This window comes from Papio anubis, chromosome 9 (genome assembly GCF_008728515.1).
Source record: "Papio anubis isolate 15944 chromosome 9, Panubis1.0, whole genome shotgun sequence".
In the NCBI taxonomy this organism is placed as follows: Eukaryota; Metazoa; Chordata; class Mammalia; order Primates; family Cercopithecidae; genus Papio; species Papio anubis.
In genome coordinates this window covers 4,304,200-4,323,333 of record NC_044984.1, presented here as the reverse complement: position 1 = coordinate 4,323,333, position 19,134 = coordinate 4,304,200, and the positions used below count along the sequence as shown (strand labels likewise).

At 47.5% G+C, this 19,134-nt stretch overlaps 1 protein-coding gene across 1 annotated transcript in view; it reads right to left on the bottom strand.

The window, feature by feature from the left end:
* Positions 1-19,134, bottom strand: part of CCND2 (cyclin D2) — a 31,581-nt gene continuing 12,447 nt past the window's right edge. Inside the window, exons 4-5 of the mRNA XM_003905821.3 lie at positions 16,333-16,481; positions 1-5,495 (exon numbers count right to left, since the gene is read on the bottom strand). Of these exons, the coding sequence (XP_003905870.1) occupies positions 5,346-5,495; positions 16,333-16,481 (299 nt within the window). The 3' untranslated portion in view covers positions 1-5,345. The remainder of the gene's footprint in view (positions 5,496-16,332; positions 16,482-19,134) is intronic.

The window sequence follows — 19,134 nt, the reverse complement described above, 5'->3', positions numbered from 1 at the left end:
TTTAGGTCAAGGTGAGTTTATTGTCCAAATAGCATAACCTAATTGCATTCAAAACCATTTTCAAATCCATCTTTAAACTAGTCAGAAAACAGGTTATTATTTTTTTAAATCACTTAACACTGAACAGATAAGACCTCTTAAAAGGCAGCTGACTATATCATGTCACCATCATAGCCAATGCAACATTTTTGCCACACTTCCTAAAAACCTTTTCGCGTACACTGATCATGCTACTTTAGCACTTTCTAACATCCTGACCAAATAGACACCCACACCTCTTATAGAGTACACTGTGAGAGAATAACATGGACTTGATATGGCATCACACTTGTTTCAAAGCAAAAAAAAAAAAAAAAAGTAAAAAAGAAAAAGAAAAGAAAAGAAAAAAGTCCAAGACAAGAAACTATAACTGAGAGAGAGGAGAGAGAGATCTGAGGTACATGATATAAGGGTAATGAACATAATGGAAAAAATCCAATGGCCTGGTGATTTGCTGGGGATATAAGAGTTGGCCAGCAGTAAGAACTAAACCAATTAAAAGTAAAAATAGAAACTTTTTGTTTTTCAAGGACAGGCACCTGTCAAAAGACATTGGATACTGTAATGGCTACAGTCAGTAAGGCACTTTATTTCCCCAAAGTAGGCTGCAGGCGAAGGGACGTAGGCTGCAGCTGCAGCATGCACGTACACATTTGCTGATGGCTTCTTAAAACCTGAGCCGAGAATAGGGTCTGATAGCCCAGCCAAGTTTAAAAGCAGACACACACGAATGTAGTATCGTTGTGCCTGAAATGTCCATTCTGGGTTGTTTAGAATCCAGAATCATCAAAAGCCATGCGGTATGAGGAAGTAATAAACGTCCTCTTGAATCTTCTCACCCCATTTTGCACAAATGGATGGCTGCATGAACAGCTCTTGTAAATTGCTCTGAGTTCACACCAATAGAAACCTGCACTCATTCTATAGCTACAGAGGGTTTGCTGGCTTAAGGGGACTTTATCGTCTCAGCATTAATTTTCCTTTTAAAGCTATTCTCAAGGTTGGACTGTCTCAGAGATAAACAAAGAGGAATCCTTTTGGCTTAGAAGCCAACTGGCTTACTCAGACTTCCTCCCCTTCCTACCTCCAATTCCCACGCTACCCATATTATCTTCTTGAACTAGAAAATCAATTATTTACATGACATAAGGTGCAAGTCTATTTCTTCTCCCAGCCCTGTCCCCTGTGGCCCATGGAGAGAAAATTCCCCTGCCCTCTTTGAGAGTCATCTGATCCTGCCTAATGTTCTTAACCTTTCAGTCCCAGAGCTCCCAGGGCACAGTCTGGAGAGGCCCTAGAGGTGCTAGACGGCAGGAAAGCGCAGCTCCGTCTGAAGAGTTGCCCATCCTGCTAGCAAAAGGATGCAGTGTGATGCTGTCAGGGTTGTCTTCTCCTTGGCTTTGTCACTTAAGCCATGTATGCCCCTGACCTGGCTGATAAGAGGCAGAACAGAGCCTCCAGTACAGAGCACATAGACCAAGGGTGACCCAGTGGTAAGGCATGCTGTGCTCTCCAGTGGGGTCCTGGGGCAGTTCAAAGGAAAGCCTCCTGGAAGAGCAGCCCCTTCTGGAAGGAGCTCGCCTCTCAGCACGCATGGGGTGTTCTGCGGAGGGAACTGCCCTTGGCTTTCTCCTGCAGGCTTCTGGGCTGTTAGGGACCCGCATGGAGTTTAATTATGCTTAGCATATATTTTTGGCATACTAGGATTTCTTCCCCCTAGGATTTGGCCAAAAGAGGGGAAGGATCAAAATTTGGCAGGCTGGGGGAACTCGGCCCCCACTGATGGAGAAAAAAAACAAACAGATGGAAGTAAAGACGAGACAGAAACACAACAAAGTAGAAAAAGACCAGGATAATTTGGAACCCCTTTAGTGGGAGGTAAGAAAAAGAAGAGAACAACAACCAAAAAAAGAGCAAGTTCAAATCCACAGCGGGAGAGCCCCTCTGGAACAAAACTCCTACCAAAGAGACTAAGATCCAAGGAGAGGGCAAAATCCAGGATTCCTTCTTTTGTTTAAGCAGGAGCAGGCAGAATAGCCTAACCACCCCCTACTTTCCCATCAGCAGCCCCACACCCATCATCACACAAGGCCCCAAGGATGGGAAAGAGAAAAGCTAGAAGGACCCAGGGGCCTCGGGACTACAGGAAGAGTGGAAAGTTACAGACCGTAACTAGAGTCGGGTAGGCCTGTGCCCTTCCCTATTTGTCCAGTTCTTTCATTTGCTGCTGCTGTTTAAGCTCAAGGGTCAGTCGCCGTGAAATGAATTTGCACCTCAGTTTCTCTTTAGGCTCCAAGGTTCCCGAGAACGCCAGGGTTCCTGCCTTCCCCATTCTGTGGGACTCCTTGGGGCCCAGGAGAGTGTGCTGATCAAAGCCGGCTCTTGAGAAAACTCTGGCTAGCTAACTTGCTGGCTGCTCCACTTTCCTCTCCAAAATTTCAGAATTCGCCACCCATTGTCCCACCAGAAATCCCCTAGAATTTTAGGGTCATGCTAACTCACAAAGCCCTGAACCCTTCTAAACACTTCCCAGGAGACTGACTCATCTGGAATTTCACCTCTGTAGAAAAGCAGCCTCTTCACCTCCCTTCAACTATCATCCCATACTTCTCTGACCTATTTTTCTTATCCTGCCAATTCAGTGTGATTGAAAACCTGACCGTTTAGTACCGCTTAGCAGAGGACCTGGGCTTGCCTAGTGCTTGCCTGCGCAGCTGGAGACAGAGGAGGGAGAAGGAAGCACCGTCAACGCTGTTTGCTGCTTGCTGCAGATTCAGCTACTCGCAGATTCAGACCTAGGAAACCCACAGAGATGATCCTAAACTCAAGGTGTCCATGCCAGGGGAGGGGAAAGACGGAAGGAAAAACTTCAAGAGGAAAGGGCTCTTTGCACACGAAGCCCCGCTTTTGAAAAAGCTGCAAGATGAGGATCTCCAAACAGCCTGCTGGAATTCTTTTTAGTCTGTTTCCTGATACCTGGTACCTAAGTGCAAATTACGACATCTGAGTCTACTGCATAAATGTGTGTACTGAACGTCTGCCTTGAAGGGGAGGGAGGATCCCTTGGTTCAATGTATTTTTTCCATCATGATGAGGATACCGGGGGGTCTAAATGGGAGCCCGATGGCCTCCATAACCAAAAAGGTCCCTGGGAGTGAGACCACCCTGCCTTCCACCTGAGCGGGAGTTGGCCCTGCTCACACCGCTTCTCTATTCCTCACGTGAATGGGCTCCAGGCAGAAACTGTACGGTTGTGAGGTATTATGAAAACAAAAGCGTGAATCATTGTCTTTTGTAGTTATTGATTTTGTCCAGTAAACCTGAGGTAAAGAATACTCCGTCTTTGAAGAATGTGACCAGAGGAAAAAAAAAAAAAAAAAGGAAAAAACAACCACCATGAATACGCTACCAGAAAAAAACAAACTACGGAAGGGCTTTTCCAGTACGAAGAACTCATATCTCAACCACCTACTTCAGGACTTGGAATTTAAGCAGTAAAATAATATATTATAAAAATGTTTATAAAATAGCAGCACACTCTGTGAAACATTACAGCTAGGTACTGTCAATGTGAATAACGATGGATGATTTTAGCTTCTTAGCAGCGCAAAAAAAAAAAAAAAAAGAAAAAACCAAACTGAACAAAACAAAATGAAAAAATAAGAGACCCTTAGATCATTTTCCATCTTCAACCCTCATACTATGAAACAAGGCAGAATCTGTGTCTAAAATAATTCTTCAAATAGCCCTGTTCTGATTTTTCTTTTTCACTTAAAAAGGCAAATATTTTAACAAATAGCTTCATTACCTGTCAATTACAATTGTGCAAAAAAAAAAAAAAAAAAGTTGTTGCTCCAACCTCTTTGCTAACTGAATGCCTCTAAGAAGTGGAGAGGAAAAAAATTCAAGTACGCTGAATACAACTTTGCAATAAAATTAACAACAACAATAAAAAAAAAAAAAACGGAAAAGGGAACAAAATGCCACACCCTGATATCAGTTCAGCCATCTATCTTTGCACCAGCAATAACTTTTCTTTCCATGTCCAAAGGAGAAGTATAGAGATGGGAATTAAGATCCTTCTGTGCCATCAGAATGGTAACAGATTTTAGTTTACAGGCTTTTCTGAGGAATGTTGTGATGGGAATGTCAGCAGGAAGGGGCGTCTCTCGAGTCCTGGGAGGACCAGAACTGTGTACCAAAGAATGGCAGATGCCACAAGCGAAGAGTAACCCAGATGGGGGCAGGAAGGGAGGGGGCGAAAGAGAAGAGGGGAGGAGTATTCAGCATGACTTGCATAAACCATCCCATCTATCGCTCGGGAACAATTTTTCAAAGTGCTTTTCGAATGGAATGGTTTATAACAATGCTAAACTGTGAACCAGACATGCCAATCAGCACCAAAAATTCGTTTTTTTCTAAGAAGAAATGCCATGGCCACATTACCCTTTTAAATACAATAACAGAAAGGATTCCATTCTGGATCCCACCCTTGGTCTCCATCTGCCTCCGTTTCATGTGAGTTTTGGTGATGGCCCATAGCTACATTTCCCCATTAGGCAGCAATACGGTGGTGTCTGCCATGAACTGCATTTGGAAGAAGAAGCGGATGTCACAGAACGTGAAACCCAGGAGCCAATCACCTGTGTCCAACTGGCAAAATAAAACATCTTTTTTAGGTAGCAGCTACTGTAGACAGCAAGAGAACATTAATGTAGAGATCCAACCACACTCCTGACTTAGTAACAGGTGGCTGAGAGCAAAGGCGTTTCTCCATCCCAAATGGTTCAATCATGTTGAGAGATTGTTTTGTACTCCTTCCCCATCATGTCCCTCCTTATTTCAATTCCTTCTTGAGTTCATTGCTTTGCAATCTAATCATGCCATAAATGGCGTACACAGTTCCTTGAAATTATACTACAAGGGGGTGTATGTGCTAGCTCATAACATGAAAAAAAAAGTCTCCTCTAATTTGTTCCCATATTGCAGGCATACATATTCTCTAACTACTCTGCAGGTTTTCCTGTAAGCATTTTACTATTACTTTTACATAATCAAACAATAACTGTTCGCATATACAAGGGATTCCCTTATGCTGTACTTCAAATAGGCACCAAATGCTCTTTATTATTCCGTTTTTATAGGACTTTTTTCTCTCACTTCTAAAAGATCTTTAAATATGATCTAGGTGGGGGCAGAATTTTTTTTTACGTTTCACCCTAAAACACAAATAACAAAAACATAACCAGAAAGAAGGAGAGAGCAGATTATGGACGTGTCTCTCTCTTTCGGCCCAACTGGCATCCTCACAGGTCGATATCCCGCACGTCTGTAGGGGTGCTGGCTTGGTCCAGTTCATCCTCCGACTTGGATCCGTCGCGCTGGTCCTGACGGTACTGCTGCAGGCTGTTGAGGAGCACCGCCTCAATCTGCTCCTGGCAAGCTTTGAGACAATCCTAGAACAATGGTCCAGACCAGAGCTGTTAGCAGGAGAAACAGGACACAGAGCATCCTCCCAAGAAAACATGCATAATTTAGCTTGCGTAAGTCTATGCTAGTTCCCAGTTGAAATAAATGTGAAGTAAGGGAGGGGTATTCTTAAAGTGCCAAGGAACCTCACTACTCTAGGTGGGGTCCGTGGGCTGGCAGCGTCAGCATTACCTGTGAGCTCGCTGGAACCGCAGGATCTCAGTCAATCCAGGTCGAGCTCATCAGAACCTGCATTTTAGTGGAGCCCAGGTGATTGGAATTCTGAGAAGCACTGGCCTAAATGACAGTCCACTTACGGATGCCTGGTAATCAAGGGGCCGACCAGATGCTTTCTGCCTGGGGAAGCTGGGAAGTGGCTACTAGAAAAGGGGAAGGCTACTAGAGGTGCTATGACATTAGCAAACTCAGCCCCTGAGAACTAGATAAGAAGGAAGCCAACGAACCAACGTACTGACACTCACATAAACGGTAAATACATTTTCTCACTCTTGTCCCCCAGGCTGGAGTGCAGTGGCGCGTTCTCAGCTCACTGCAACCTCTGCCTCCCGGGTTCAAGCGATTCTCCTGCCTCAGCCTCCCAAGTAGCTGGGACTATAGACGCCTGCCACCATGCCTGGCTAATTTTTGTATTTTTAGTACAGACGGGGTTTCACCATATTGGCCAGGCTGGTCTCGAACTCCTGACCTTATGATCTGCCCGCCTCGGCCTCCCGAAGTGCTGGGATTACAGGCGTGAGCCACCGTGCCTCACTGTAAAGACTTAAAAAAAAAAATCCCCAATTTTTTCTGCTTCTTTACCATTTCCTTAACTCTCATAAAGGTATAATGCAAAATGTCTACAACATTCTGGACCCTTGAGCCATCCAATCTGGGAATAAGCAAGAATATGCAGCATTGCTTTAGTTATCCGTCTATATTGTAGGGGGAATGGACAGTGTGTTTGCCCCAGGCAGGAGCTTCCCTTAGGCAGGTGACATGCGAGGCAATGACAAGTCACCGGTATCACTAGACAGGGACCATTGCTGGTGTTAGTAAGAGGGTACGAACAGTAGACTTGCTTCTAACAGGCATTTTCTGGCCTCTCTCCTCTGCAAAAGTGCCTCTGTGCACTCTCTTAAGCAGCACGTACATAAGCAAAATATGTTAAATTGAACCTCCCTGTGTCTTTTCATAGTTTAATACAAACTTCCCTTTTGCTTCTTTCACTGTGCAGTTCTCCCCACCCAGAGGTTTCTATTTTGCCAAGTCCAAAAGCATTCTCTTTATTTCCCAAAGATCTAAAATACAGCAGGCCAGGCATATTGGCTCCCGCCTGTCATCCCAGCGCTCTGGGAGGCCGAGGCGGGAAGTTGAAACCAGTGCGACACCAGCCTGGACAACATAGCTAGTTCCCCATCTTTAAAAACAAACATATAAATAAATGAAATAAAAGCTGCAACTAACCACTAAGGAACAAAATTTCCATACCCCTCAAATGTTCCTTTCCTGTCGCTCGTCTATTCCACATTTCAGACTACAGCTTTCAATGAAAATTAAGATTAGGAACAACCACAGACTAAGAGGCCAAAGGCAGAGACGAAATATCACCTAGAACAAGGAGATGAGGAAGGGTGGTATTTGCTGCCCACCTACCATGCTTGCAGGTGGCCCCCACGTTATTTAACTTTTCTTATCTCAGAGTTTCCCCACAAAACACTCAGAGTAAAGGGCAACTGAGATGATATTGATATACGTGCAGTGCTAAGTAGAGCTCGATAAATGATCATGATTATGTGTAACAATAAATTGGTCCTGGAACCTGAAAGAATCCCTCAGATTTATTTGAAATGAGGTATAGAATTGCGTTCAGTCAAGACTGGTGAAGTGTGTGTCAAGATCGTGTGTCTGGTTCTGGGGCGAGCGCTGAGCATGACAGACGTGAACCAGCAGCAGGAGTCTCCGTGCCACCCTGAACGAGGCTGAAACGGAGTCAGGCACTGGCCTCCGGGACTTGCTAACACCTGTCAGACGTTCCTGTGGCATCTCCTGGTTACACCCCTTACCCTGGCTGACCTGCTGAGCTGAATGAATGATGAGAAATCGCTTGGGGCTCACCCGCCTCATCCCTGTAGAGTTCTTCCCCAAGTTCTTCCCTCAAGGACCATGTGGCAGCACTGTCCTCATAGGTTACCACTTGCTAGGTGGGAAAAGTTAAGGTGTAATGTTCCTTTACTTTTTTTTTCTTTTTTCTTTTTTTTTTTTTTTTGAGACAGAGTGTTGCTCTGTCACCCAGGCTGGAGTGCAATGGCTCGGTCTCGGCTCACTGCAAGCTCCATCTCTCAGGTTCAAGTGATTCTCCTTCCTCAGCCTCCCGAGTAGCTGGGATTATAGGCACCAGCCACCGCACCCAGCTAATGTTTGTATTTTTAGTTAAGATGGAATTTTACCAGATTAGCCAGGCTGGTTTCGGACTCCTGACCTCGGGTATCTGCCCGCCTTGGCCTCCGAAAGTACCGGGATTACAGGCATAAGCCACTGAGCCCGGCCTGAAAGTATAATATCTTTAGGGGCACTTGCATTTCAGTAGATGTGTGAAAACCTTAAATCCTTATAATCTAAAAAATTTAATATTAAATATAGAATCAAAATGAATGTGGGGGTTAAAGGCAAAAAGCGACTACGGTCAAAACTACTGTGGAATGTCCCTTAGGAAGGTTCTATATCAGGGAGGAATGGCAAGTCTCATACCATCAGTTTTTCTTCTAAAGCTGGGATAGACATAGACAGCCCTTTCTCCATCTGAGCACCGCGTGAAGCAGTTCACTGAAATGCCGGAATCATCGTGGTGTGAGATACTCTCTCCACCGTACATGGGCAAGAGCTGAGATCCAGAACAGCAGCTTCCACCCCACATTCCATCTGTCCTCCCTCATCTCCTGTAGCCACTCACTGAGTGAAACGTTGGACCTAACAATCTAAATTCATATTTTCTTCTTTCTCTGTTTTTTTGTTGTTTTTTTTTTTTTCTTGCAAAGGAGAATCCATTGAATCCAGGAAGTTCATGTGTCATGTTCCTCCACTGTTGAGAAGCTGTCGAAGGGGATGTTTACAATTGTTTTTCTCCAGGAGGCAGAGGGGCTAAATCAGACCACCTCCATACCATAGATTCGGTGACTATATACTTGTTTCCAACTGAAGACTTGTCCATGGAAGACAAATCCTACCCAAAGCATAAGGCCTAAGAGCTTTTGTTATGTAAAGGAGATGGCAGGATTCTCAGCTGACTGAGGGACCTTGTGTGTGTGTGTGTGTGTGTGCACGCGCACGCGCCGGTGCACGCGAGGTATGGTAGACAATAGCTCTGAACCATTACTTTAAAAAGGAAATGCCCGTTAGGTGTAGCAATGTGGTACCTTGAAAGAGGGTTTCGCATGACATAGCCCTTGGTGAATACTTTCCAAGTTGCAGTTCCTGTGGAAGACCTTGCTCCTCAACAAAAACGCTCTCGCCTCCCGCCCAATCCTGCCTTGCTCTCCTTCCTCACAGGCTGTATTCTGGCCCCCGGCAAGGTCATCTGGCTTAATGCATCTTCTACTGCAATATGGCCAACTTGGGACTCTATGGCCATTAGTGAATTAACCATGCCAGCATGACCCTCCACATGGGGAGACCAGGCTCCAGAAAGCTAAAGACCTCGGTTTCAGGCCATGCACGTCTTCCCTTTGGGGTTCCCAGTGTCCCCACTTTTTCTGCTATTAGCCTTCCCTGCCAGCAGCCTGAGACCTTAAAGGAACAGTTCTGAGAAAACCCTACAGGAAGGACTGGGATGTCTGACTGTCACTTCTACTGGACTTTCAGAGCCACGCGACTTGAGGTGACATGTGCGTGCACAGTAGCGTTTTATGTAAGTTCCAGCCAAGAATAAGTGCGCAGGCTATCCCACACAAAACGGAGGAAGGTTTCATAGACAAAACTCTCTCTTTTCTTCAGTCGCATTTTGATTTCAATCCAAATCATCACTGACTTGACTACAGCCAGCTTTGTTTTGTTTTGTTTTTTGAGATGGAGTCTCATTGTCACTCAGGCTGGAGTGTAATGGCGCGATCTTGTCTCACTGCAACCTCCACCTCCCAGGTTCAAGCAATTCTCGCCTCAGCATCCAGAGTAGCTGGGATTATAGGCGCACGCCACCATGCCCAGCTGATTTTTGTATTTTTTATAGAAACAGAGTTTCACCATATTGGTGAGGCTGGTCTCGAACTCCTGACCTCAGGTGATCCACCCGCCTTGGCCTCCCAAAGTGCTAGGATTACAGACATGCGGCACCACGCCCAGCCTGGCCAGCTCTTGCTTGATGACCCCTCTGACTGGAAGATAAAAGGATGACCAAAGCAGGTACTCCATGGATTGAAGAATTCTGAACTCCCTTCCCCACCCTCTTCTAGACTTACCTTGTGGCAAAGCAGGACGCTAACCCTCTCTGCAGTCTCCACCTAACCTTCCTTCAGGTTCCACTTCCATGAAACTTGACAATGATCAGCTCGACTTTCAACTACACAAATCCCTCATTCTAGCTCAGCAAGACTAAAAGGGCAAAAGCCTGTCTTGTATAAATGATGTTGAACACTACTCTCTGATGGTGGGAAGAGAACTTGGCCTGTCCCTTCCATGAGACACAGCTCACGCCCTGCATACGAATACCTTTGTTTAGCATGGCAGGCGCCCTTTTTGGACTTGTGAAGGGCATATAAATTCTGTGTGCTGGTGGGAAGTGAAGGGAGAGGAGATTGGGCAGTGGTGCTGATACCTGCAACTGGACATGCCAACTCCACATTGCCTGGGTCTTGCCCAAAGCAGGAGGGCAGGAGAATGCATGGGATTGGGGGGTGGGGGTGGGGATAGGGGCAGCCACGTGGAGAGAGGAAGACCTCCACCTTAAATCCAACCAGGTTGCTTCTGTGAGAGGATCACGCTGAGAGAAGAGTGGAGTTAGTGTTTCCAAAGGGGCTGGATTATAAGAAGACATACATAAATAATCACAGACTTGGAGAATGTGGAGGTCTAAAGGGCCTTTGGAAATCAAGTAGCCAAATGCCCTCGTTTCCCAGCTAGGGAATGGAGCGTGGAGAGTTGACGTGGCTTGCCCCGCAGTGACATCTGGCTAAAAGCTCAGACTGGCTTTAGGAAGGGCAAGCCTCCAATTTCAGAACTCCTTTTTTCCTATATACCTCGACTTCTAAGCTCTAAGTAAAGACATACAGACCAGAGACTCTCCAAGAAAGAGAGACTTAGCCCAAGTGGCTGGAAAACCACGAAAGCGCCTCTAATCAAAAGATGTTACACGCATGTAAAGTGCGGCGGCTCTAGGACATCAGCTTTCCTGCAGCCTCCAAAGCACCAGCCATTGTGTTAAGATGCCCCAAATTAAGCTGATTAAAAGGGAAGCCATAATGCTCGTCTGTCAGCCTGGACAGGTGGTACCCTACTGCGCTGGAGGTCGGGCAGACCTCCAGCTTCCATGATGATAGGCCCCCTCCCTTGCCCCCTTCCCTCCTGGCTGCCCCCGCCCCCACGCCTGGAGCCCTGACAGCAGTGTTTGTGATCTTCAGCTCGTTACAAGGGCCTCTGACTTCCTCTGCTTGCTGGCTCGAGCTCCGCGCCCTGCACCCTCCTCTGCCTCCATGAATGGGTTGACGGAACTCCTACCATTAGCCCTCAGTGTAACTGCACAACTCCATTGTCACACACACGCACTGCACTCAACAGGGGGACAAAGGGCTGAATGAGCCCCAGACCCGCGGCCAACTCAGGCAGAGACAACTTAGGAAACTATCTCATTCTTCCTTTCTTCACAGGCTGTTTGGCTTATTTCCTTGCATACCAAATGAGGCCCACAGAAAAATGAGGCAGGAGAGGGAGGCATCAGCCCCCGATTCGATTCCACCTCCCCACCCCCAGCTTCCAGCAACACTTCACAAGGTTCCTGACCACAGGCCCTCAAGAGTCCACAGAAGATAGAATCTGTAACAGCAGAGCCTTGAAAATCACCTGTGCGGAGAGTGCACCGGTGCTTCCAGCTACAGAGCAGACACAATGCTAAAGCCCATGAATCACACACATGTGTCGAAACTGAGACTTCTTCTGGGGCGCCTCCACCTCCCTGCTTTTTAATAGCTCATTGACAACCAGGACCAGAAAATGCCAGGATGACCCTAAGGAAGGGATATCCTGGAATCTTCTCTGGGCAATATTCAAGAATGTGTCTAGGGACAGGCATGAGCGTTGAAACACTTCTATTGGGTACTGTGTGCACTATTTGGGTGACGGATTCAACTGAAGCCCAAACCTCAGCATCACACAATATATCCACATAACAAACCTGCACATGGATCCCCTGAATCTAAAGTTTTTGTTTTTTTTTTAAAGAATGTGACAAAGAGTTTTGATGTGCCTTAGACAAAAAAAGGTTTATCAATACAAGGAACAGATGACTAGAGTCTTTATTCTGTTAAATATCTTGCAATGAACTCCACATCTTTATGGCCTGTGAGCCTCAATTCCACGTTTTAGTTAATGAATTTGTGCAACTGTGTCATGTGAAAACGAAGCCACTTACTCTAAGACAAGGTTAGGGAACACTCAGAAGGCTCGGAAGGCCCCGACACAGAATTGAAGTTAAAAAAAAAAAAAAGATAAAGCTTTTCAAAGGACATGGACAGACTAGTGAGTCGGAAACACATTGGAAATCCATCTGCCTGCCTTTGTCCTTTGCTCCTTCCTTCCTCTTCCCTTCCTCTCCTAAGCATCACTCCCGATGACTCTGCCAGGGGCTCTGGATAAAGAGCTGAGGAAAAGCTGGGCCTTATTCAAGAGGTTCTATAGACAAGGAAGCAGTGAGATCAATGCTGGCAGGCAGCCCGAGTAGTGTGCAGAGGGGACGGAAGAGGACCCCGATTCAGCCCAAGGAAGCAGGGCCACAGTCACTGGGGACCCAGGCCAGTGGCACCCTCCCCTCTCAAACCTACCCAGGCACCGGACACCCCCAATAGATGTTCCCCCTAAAGCCAAACTGCCTCTCTGGCTGTTTTTAGCAACTCTTAGGATTGGAAGGAAAAAGTATTTAAAATATACCACCCTCTGAGACTTTTATTCCCTATAAAACTGTCAGGCCCCTCACTCAGCTTTCTCTTTGGAATGAAGCGTTCTGGTTTATTTTGGCAACCAGACGCAGCAACAAAGGCCGACTTTCTCAGAGCCGCATGGGTCCCTCCTATCAAAGCTATCTGCTGCTGGCCAGGGAGCCACAGACTCGCCTGGCCATCTCACAAGAATCAGGGGGACCCTCTTTCAACAGCTCGATCCCCGACAACCCACAACCTAACCCCCAAAGTGGCAGAGAGCGCTGCAAGTTTGAAGAGATCATAAACAGCAAGGTGTGTAGGAGCTGACCTATAACTTCAGGGGCTCTGGGGGAAACCGTCAGCTCTTCCCGATTCCTGTTTGTCCATGCCCTAGGGCCAGGGGGCAAAATGTGGTCCTGTGTATTTCACTTTTCCAAGGAAGAGCCCAACATCAACCCATGGGCATTTCATAGCGTGGCTCGAGGATGTTCCAGACACGTGTACATATGTATATATGTATCCATTTATGTATGTGTGTATGTACATACATACACACACACACACACATTTTACTGTCGTAAATACACGTAATGTCAAATTTCCCTTTTCAGTCACTTTGAAATGTACAGTGGCATGAAGTACATTCATACTCTCGTGCAGCCATCAGAACTCTCCATCTACAGAATTGTTTTCATCATCCTAAACTGAAACTCCATACCCATTAACCACTAACTCCCCATCCTCTCCTCTCCCCAGACTCCCGGAACCTCTATTCTACTTTCTGTCTCTACGAATTTGACGATTCCAGGTACCTCATGTGAGTGGAATCATACAGTATTTGTCTTTTTGTGTCTGACTCATTTCACTTAATGTAGTATTTTCAAGGTTTGCCCATGTTATAACAGGGACTGGACTTTCATTTCTTCTTACAGTTGAATAACTGCGTGTCCGTACATTTTGTTCCTCTACTCTCAGAACAGTTTCTATCACTCAATTTTCTCTTCTGGGAGGCCGGCATTCTACATTAGGCCTCACGAGCTCCTTCTTCCAGCCTGATTTCCTACTGCATTTGGCGTTCATAACACATTACTTAGCACACCTTCATTTATGTTCTTAATTTGCCAGGGTTTTGCATGCTTTACTCTTGATTCATCATACGACTGCTAAGTTCCTTGAATGCAGGAATCTCATCCTCTACTTCCCACATGCCACCCATCCACCCCAACTTCTAGCAACAACTGGGCCTTCACTAAAGACTTCCAGAAATGAATGAAGGAAATACACCACTTCTTGACTCATGAAATGGTAAACAGAGCTCAGGAAGCAAAATCACCTCCCTCCAAATGCTAATGTGTTCTAAATTCTAGTGCTTTCATTTTTCTTCCCTCTGAGCGTCAGCTTTTCAGAGAACACAGGTTGATGGATGGGAGAAGATTTAGCATTTGGGAAGTTACATACACACACACACACACACACAGAGCCTAGCCCAGAGCTGCTTGAACGTTTCCACTAAAAACATTTTCAGGGAGAGCGAACAAGCATCTGGGGTGCCAGAGGTAAGCCTGGAACTTCCTGAGGTCTCAGATTTGTATTTGAAAAAGTGTTATGAATTTTACATTTCACTACGTTCGCTCTTGGTTTTTAAGTATGAAAATGTTCAACCCAGGCCCACCGGTGTGAATGAGGCATACACAGGCAGCCCCAGTTAAGAAACACGGTGTGTGCCCATTATAGAAATGAGATACCAACTCGACCAACAGTTGGGATTTATAGGAGGACACACCCCTACACCAGCTTCGTATCCACTTCCTGTCCATTTGACAGAGCTGGTCAGCTGACTTAAATGGACTGGCTACGTAGTATCAGAAAAACGCAAACAGTTTCTCCAGATGAGATGACAGACTGACTTGCCCGCAGTCTTGAAAAGCCAAGAGACTTAGCAGCAACTCCCCGGGGTGAAATTGACACCACTGTCCATGTGCGATCAGTAAGCGGGGACAGAGGCAGGTGGGAAAAGGCTGCAGCCGGTAGGGTGGTCAGCCCATCAGAGCAGGTCTATCAACAAGCGGCGGGGGTGGGGAAGGTTACAATGCCTGGGGGCAGGAGGAGGGGGGTGGCCGCTCAAACTCCTGTCACTGACATCTTTGTTTCCACGCATGGAGGAAGGGCTTGTCTTAAATTGGCTGGGAGTCCTATTTGTAAGGCAGCCTTAATTGGAGACACTGAGAAAAGGAGGAAAAAGTGTACCATTTCTATAAATGTTAAGTCCTGTCCACAATTTTCCTCTGGAGGATTAGAAAAGCATTCTTCATGCTGCACCGGAGGAAGCTTTTCAGTCTGCGTTTTGGAGCCCTCGTTTAAAAAGCGTTATGTTTGGAGCCCGCATTTTAAAACCATATCTAAGAACTATCTCGGAGGAGGATCCCGGATTTGCTCGGTCAGCATCTCCCCGCGCCATTTCTCTGAGCGGGGAACAAACGCCAGGAAAAATCCAGGTGGGCGGGAGAGGAAGCCAGCGAGCTGCAGCCGTGGGCTCTGTGAAGTTTAATCTGTTCAGTAGCCCTTGTGCAGGCCTCAGCCATAGGCCTGTAAATCACATGATCCCTTCACTCAATAAAAGCCCACAGAGGGCATCTGAATCCCCCTGGACCATCCAGAGGGTGTCATCGTGAAGTGCCCAGCATTCTTCAGCCTCTCCATGGTGATGCATGAGGGCTCAGGGCCAACAACCCTCTCTCGGGTTGACTTTAAACCCAAGGGTTTTTTTCAAACCAAAAGATCCCAGGAGCGGCAGCAAGGGTGGAGTGGAAAGTTTCCAGGGGGCAGTCGGAGCTTGGGGGTTCTAGTCCCAGCTCAGCCACCGCCCAGCCCCTCCTGGCTGGTTACTTCAACCCCTGCCCTGCCCGTGGAAAATAAGGAACCGCTTCTTTGACCTCTCAGCACCGTCCTGGCTCCAACGCCCTAGGACTGCAGCTTCCTACCAATTCAATTCGGAGTCTCACTTGACCCTGGTCTCTCTTAAAACCTTTCTTCTCAGGAACTCCGAATTCTGGCAACAGGAAGTAACAGCCTCTGAGCCGTCCACAGGGCACACAGAATGGGGAAGCTCCATAGCTAATAATAGTTTCTTGAGTTTGTATGGCACTTTGTCTTTTGAAAGCACTTTGTCATCCATTACTGCATTGAACAAAAGGGAAGAGAGAGCGGGGAGGGGTCGAGAGGTTTGCCAGGGGCGGACACCGTTCTCACAGTGGGGCACCTCTTGTGTGTCTGCTCCATCCACTGCAGCTGAGTCCTGGCTCTCCTTTCTCCTCTGTGCGCCTTACAGCCTCAGCGTGTGTGAGCAGACACGGCGGCTCTTCACTGCTGGGCAGAGGCAGCCCGGCAGCGTGTACAAATATGGCAATGAAGCAACAACTCAGACCCACTGGGAAGCCCACGCCATAGAGGAACATCGGTAAACAGCCCTCCCGCCCCCTGCCCCCCGCATCTGCTTGCTGAATTTTCTTCTGTATTTTGTAGTGCACAGCTTTTCAGAACCTTAAGAGGGCGTGTCACCTGCTGAACTTTGTACTCCCTTGATGTCGATCTTAGAAAACACACCAAAAAAATACCTCTGACACAACATCATCAAATCCGTCGTCTCTTTCCCTGAGCTGAGAAGAGCTATCTGGACTTAGCCAAGAAGGTGGTGGCCACCTACCACGTCTGTGTTGGTGATCTTAGCCAGCAGCTCAGTCAGGGCATCACAAGTGAGCGAGCTCACTTCCTCATCCTGCTGGAGCCCGCAGATGGCTGCTCCCACACTTCCAGTTGCGATCATCGATGGTGGGTACATGGCAAACTTAAAGTCTGCAAGGAATGAGAGGCAGAAGGTCAGGCCACGGAACGCATTGGGATCCTGGAGCTCCCCGAGACTGCAGAGACTCAGAAACAGGACGGCAGCGGGTCAGCTGCACGAGTGACCCCCGTGCCCTACAGGCATGTCCTCCCTCGAGTTCTTTCACAAGAAGCCTGTGTTTATTTACCATCACCGTGGCTGTTCCAGATTTAAATGGAGGAGACTGAGGCAGGGAAGGAAGGCAGCTTATCTAAGTGCACACAATGAATGCACAGAGGATTCAAGGTCCCCAATCCCCAAATGCCAGTCATATTAAGCATGTCCGAGGTAAGATTCTTGACCCTGGTGGGGGCAGCAAGGTGAGCGAGTCATGGTCTCTGGAGGTGATGGTGGGAACAGAGCAGAGAATGCTTGAGACCAGTGCAAATAAGGTACCCCATGGGCCATGCAAGCAGGACAGACCGGGGGTTCCAGATGTGAGAAGGAGGGAAAGGACAAGGAGGTGGGAGAAACGGGCAAAATCTATGCAGAATGCTAATTCAGATGGGATGTTGCTATATGCGTCTCTGGACAGGCATCAAGGATTAATATGACTCCCCCCCAAAAAAAGATTCGATTTAAAAAAGTAAATGAGAAAAGCAGCAATGCAGCAAGTGGGCGAGTCAGGGTTGAATTCCACCCAGTTTCCAACCTCTGGCCCAACAGCAAGAACCCTCAGAACATTAGGGCAGAGGATTCTAACCCCAACACAGGGCTCTAACTAAGCACCAAAGATTAATCATTGCATCTGAATCAGACGGGTGACTTGGTTTCGATGTTATGACTCATGAGCCTGAAGTCCCCATCTTATTACTAAGAGAAAAACATGTGACTTGCTACAGAGAAGTGCAGAATGAGGATAATAAATCAGAGGGGCTTGAACCCCACCCACTGCCATTTCTGACAGCAAATACTTGATGCTCCCTTTCAAGAGGGCTCCTCTTGAAAGACCAGACCCCAGGGGCTGGGTGGCTATGATCCAGCAGCTGCTTCGTCCATCAAGGGGAAATAAAGACAGCCAACTTCCTCCTGTTACTGCTGCCGACAGCTACCAACGACCACCATATGCAATACGCTACACGTTACGTCCTGTTTAATTCACCCATCAGCCACAGACAGTGCACAAGAGCGTCACCCTAATGGTATGGGTGAGACCCCTGAGACTTCTGAGAGTTCAAGTTGCCCCTGCTCACGTTGACATGACATTAGAGTGGGTATAGTTTCAGTCATCACCCCAGTGACGGTCCTGGAGTGCAGTAAGTCTTCCAAAGCGTACCCTTCCCAGTTTTAGCACTGCTCTAGTGAACCTACTGTGTGTAGACATGGAAGGGGCACGTGGGGGCAGGAGACAGAGCATACAGGGAACCGTGGGTCACCCTTCAACGCAGAGCAAAAATAATCAGGTTAAACCTACAAAACCAGCCCCTCTCGTACCTCCCCTTCTTCCTATACACGCTCTATTACAAACGCATTTTCTACAGCAGCTGTTTTAATGGTGGGCCCATTGCCCCAGCGTCAAGTTAGACACTGTGGATCCCTGAGCCAAGCATAGCCCTCCCCTCCCATCACGAACGCAGAGCAAACCTGGCCATCTGCCTGTCTCCTTGGCTTTTTTTCCCATCGCCCTCTCACCATCTCCACCTCTTGAGGGACGTATATAATGGTGCTACGCCCACGCCTGCTGTCCACCTGCCGCTCCTATGCCTTCTCATCTTTTCTGTCGCCACGGACGGTGTGACAAAGCCGGCCTCCCTGCCTCTTGCTCTGCTGTAGGTCTCTTCCACATGGGTCACAGGAGAGTGCTTCTCTGCCCAATAACCTCGTTAGCTCCCCCCTGTGACATTCATAACACAAGCGGGGCAGCCGGCCCATGGCCCTGGGCCCACAAAGGCCCGGGTGGGAGCATCTGCCAGGGAAGGGGCAGGAAAGCATCCCCGGCCCTCCCTTCCCTCTGCCACAGGCCTCAGACCGGGAAGCACACCTCACACATGCCCGTCTCTGCTGTCCCACCACTAGCAAAACCAAGTCTTATTACTGGCATACAAATGAACTTCTGGAAGCCAGCAGGCATGGGGGAACAGGTGTACCAGTGGCACAGGGAGACTCTACCTCCCTTTTCGTTTTACTAAGAAGGTTTTCAGGGGAGTCCTCCTGGGGACATTGTCCCGTCCCACAGAATAGGGGAGCACTTTGTGCTTGAACTTGGCTGCCTCTCAGCAGCTCAGAGTGGCACCAAAGGAGCAGCGTGTTCCCACAGCCAGAGGAGAAGAGCCGCTGGAGACCAGGATGGCGGCCGTGCTGCCCTCTGTTGCCTGCTACCCAGGAGAGGAGCATCTTCCTCTGGATCCCTGAGCACGCCCCACCTCTCCCCCAGGTTAGTCAAATACTGAGGCAACATCAGCCCTCCAGCTAGGTCCAGACGTGGGACTGTGGGCAAATCACTTCCTCTTCCCAAAGGCTTGCTTTCCTATTTGTCTAATAACTGGTTGGGTGAGACAAGTGTTTTTCTAACTTCTAGCTGCAGGTCATTAATGGGTCATGAAATGCATCTGTGGGTCGTGACCAGCATTTTTTGTTGTTGTTCTCCTTTAACCAAATAGAGTAGGATAGAAAGTATCAGGCTCA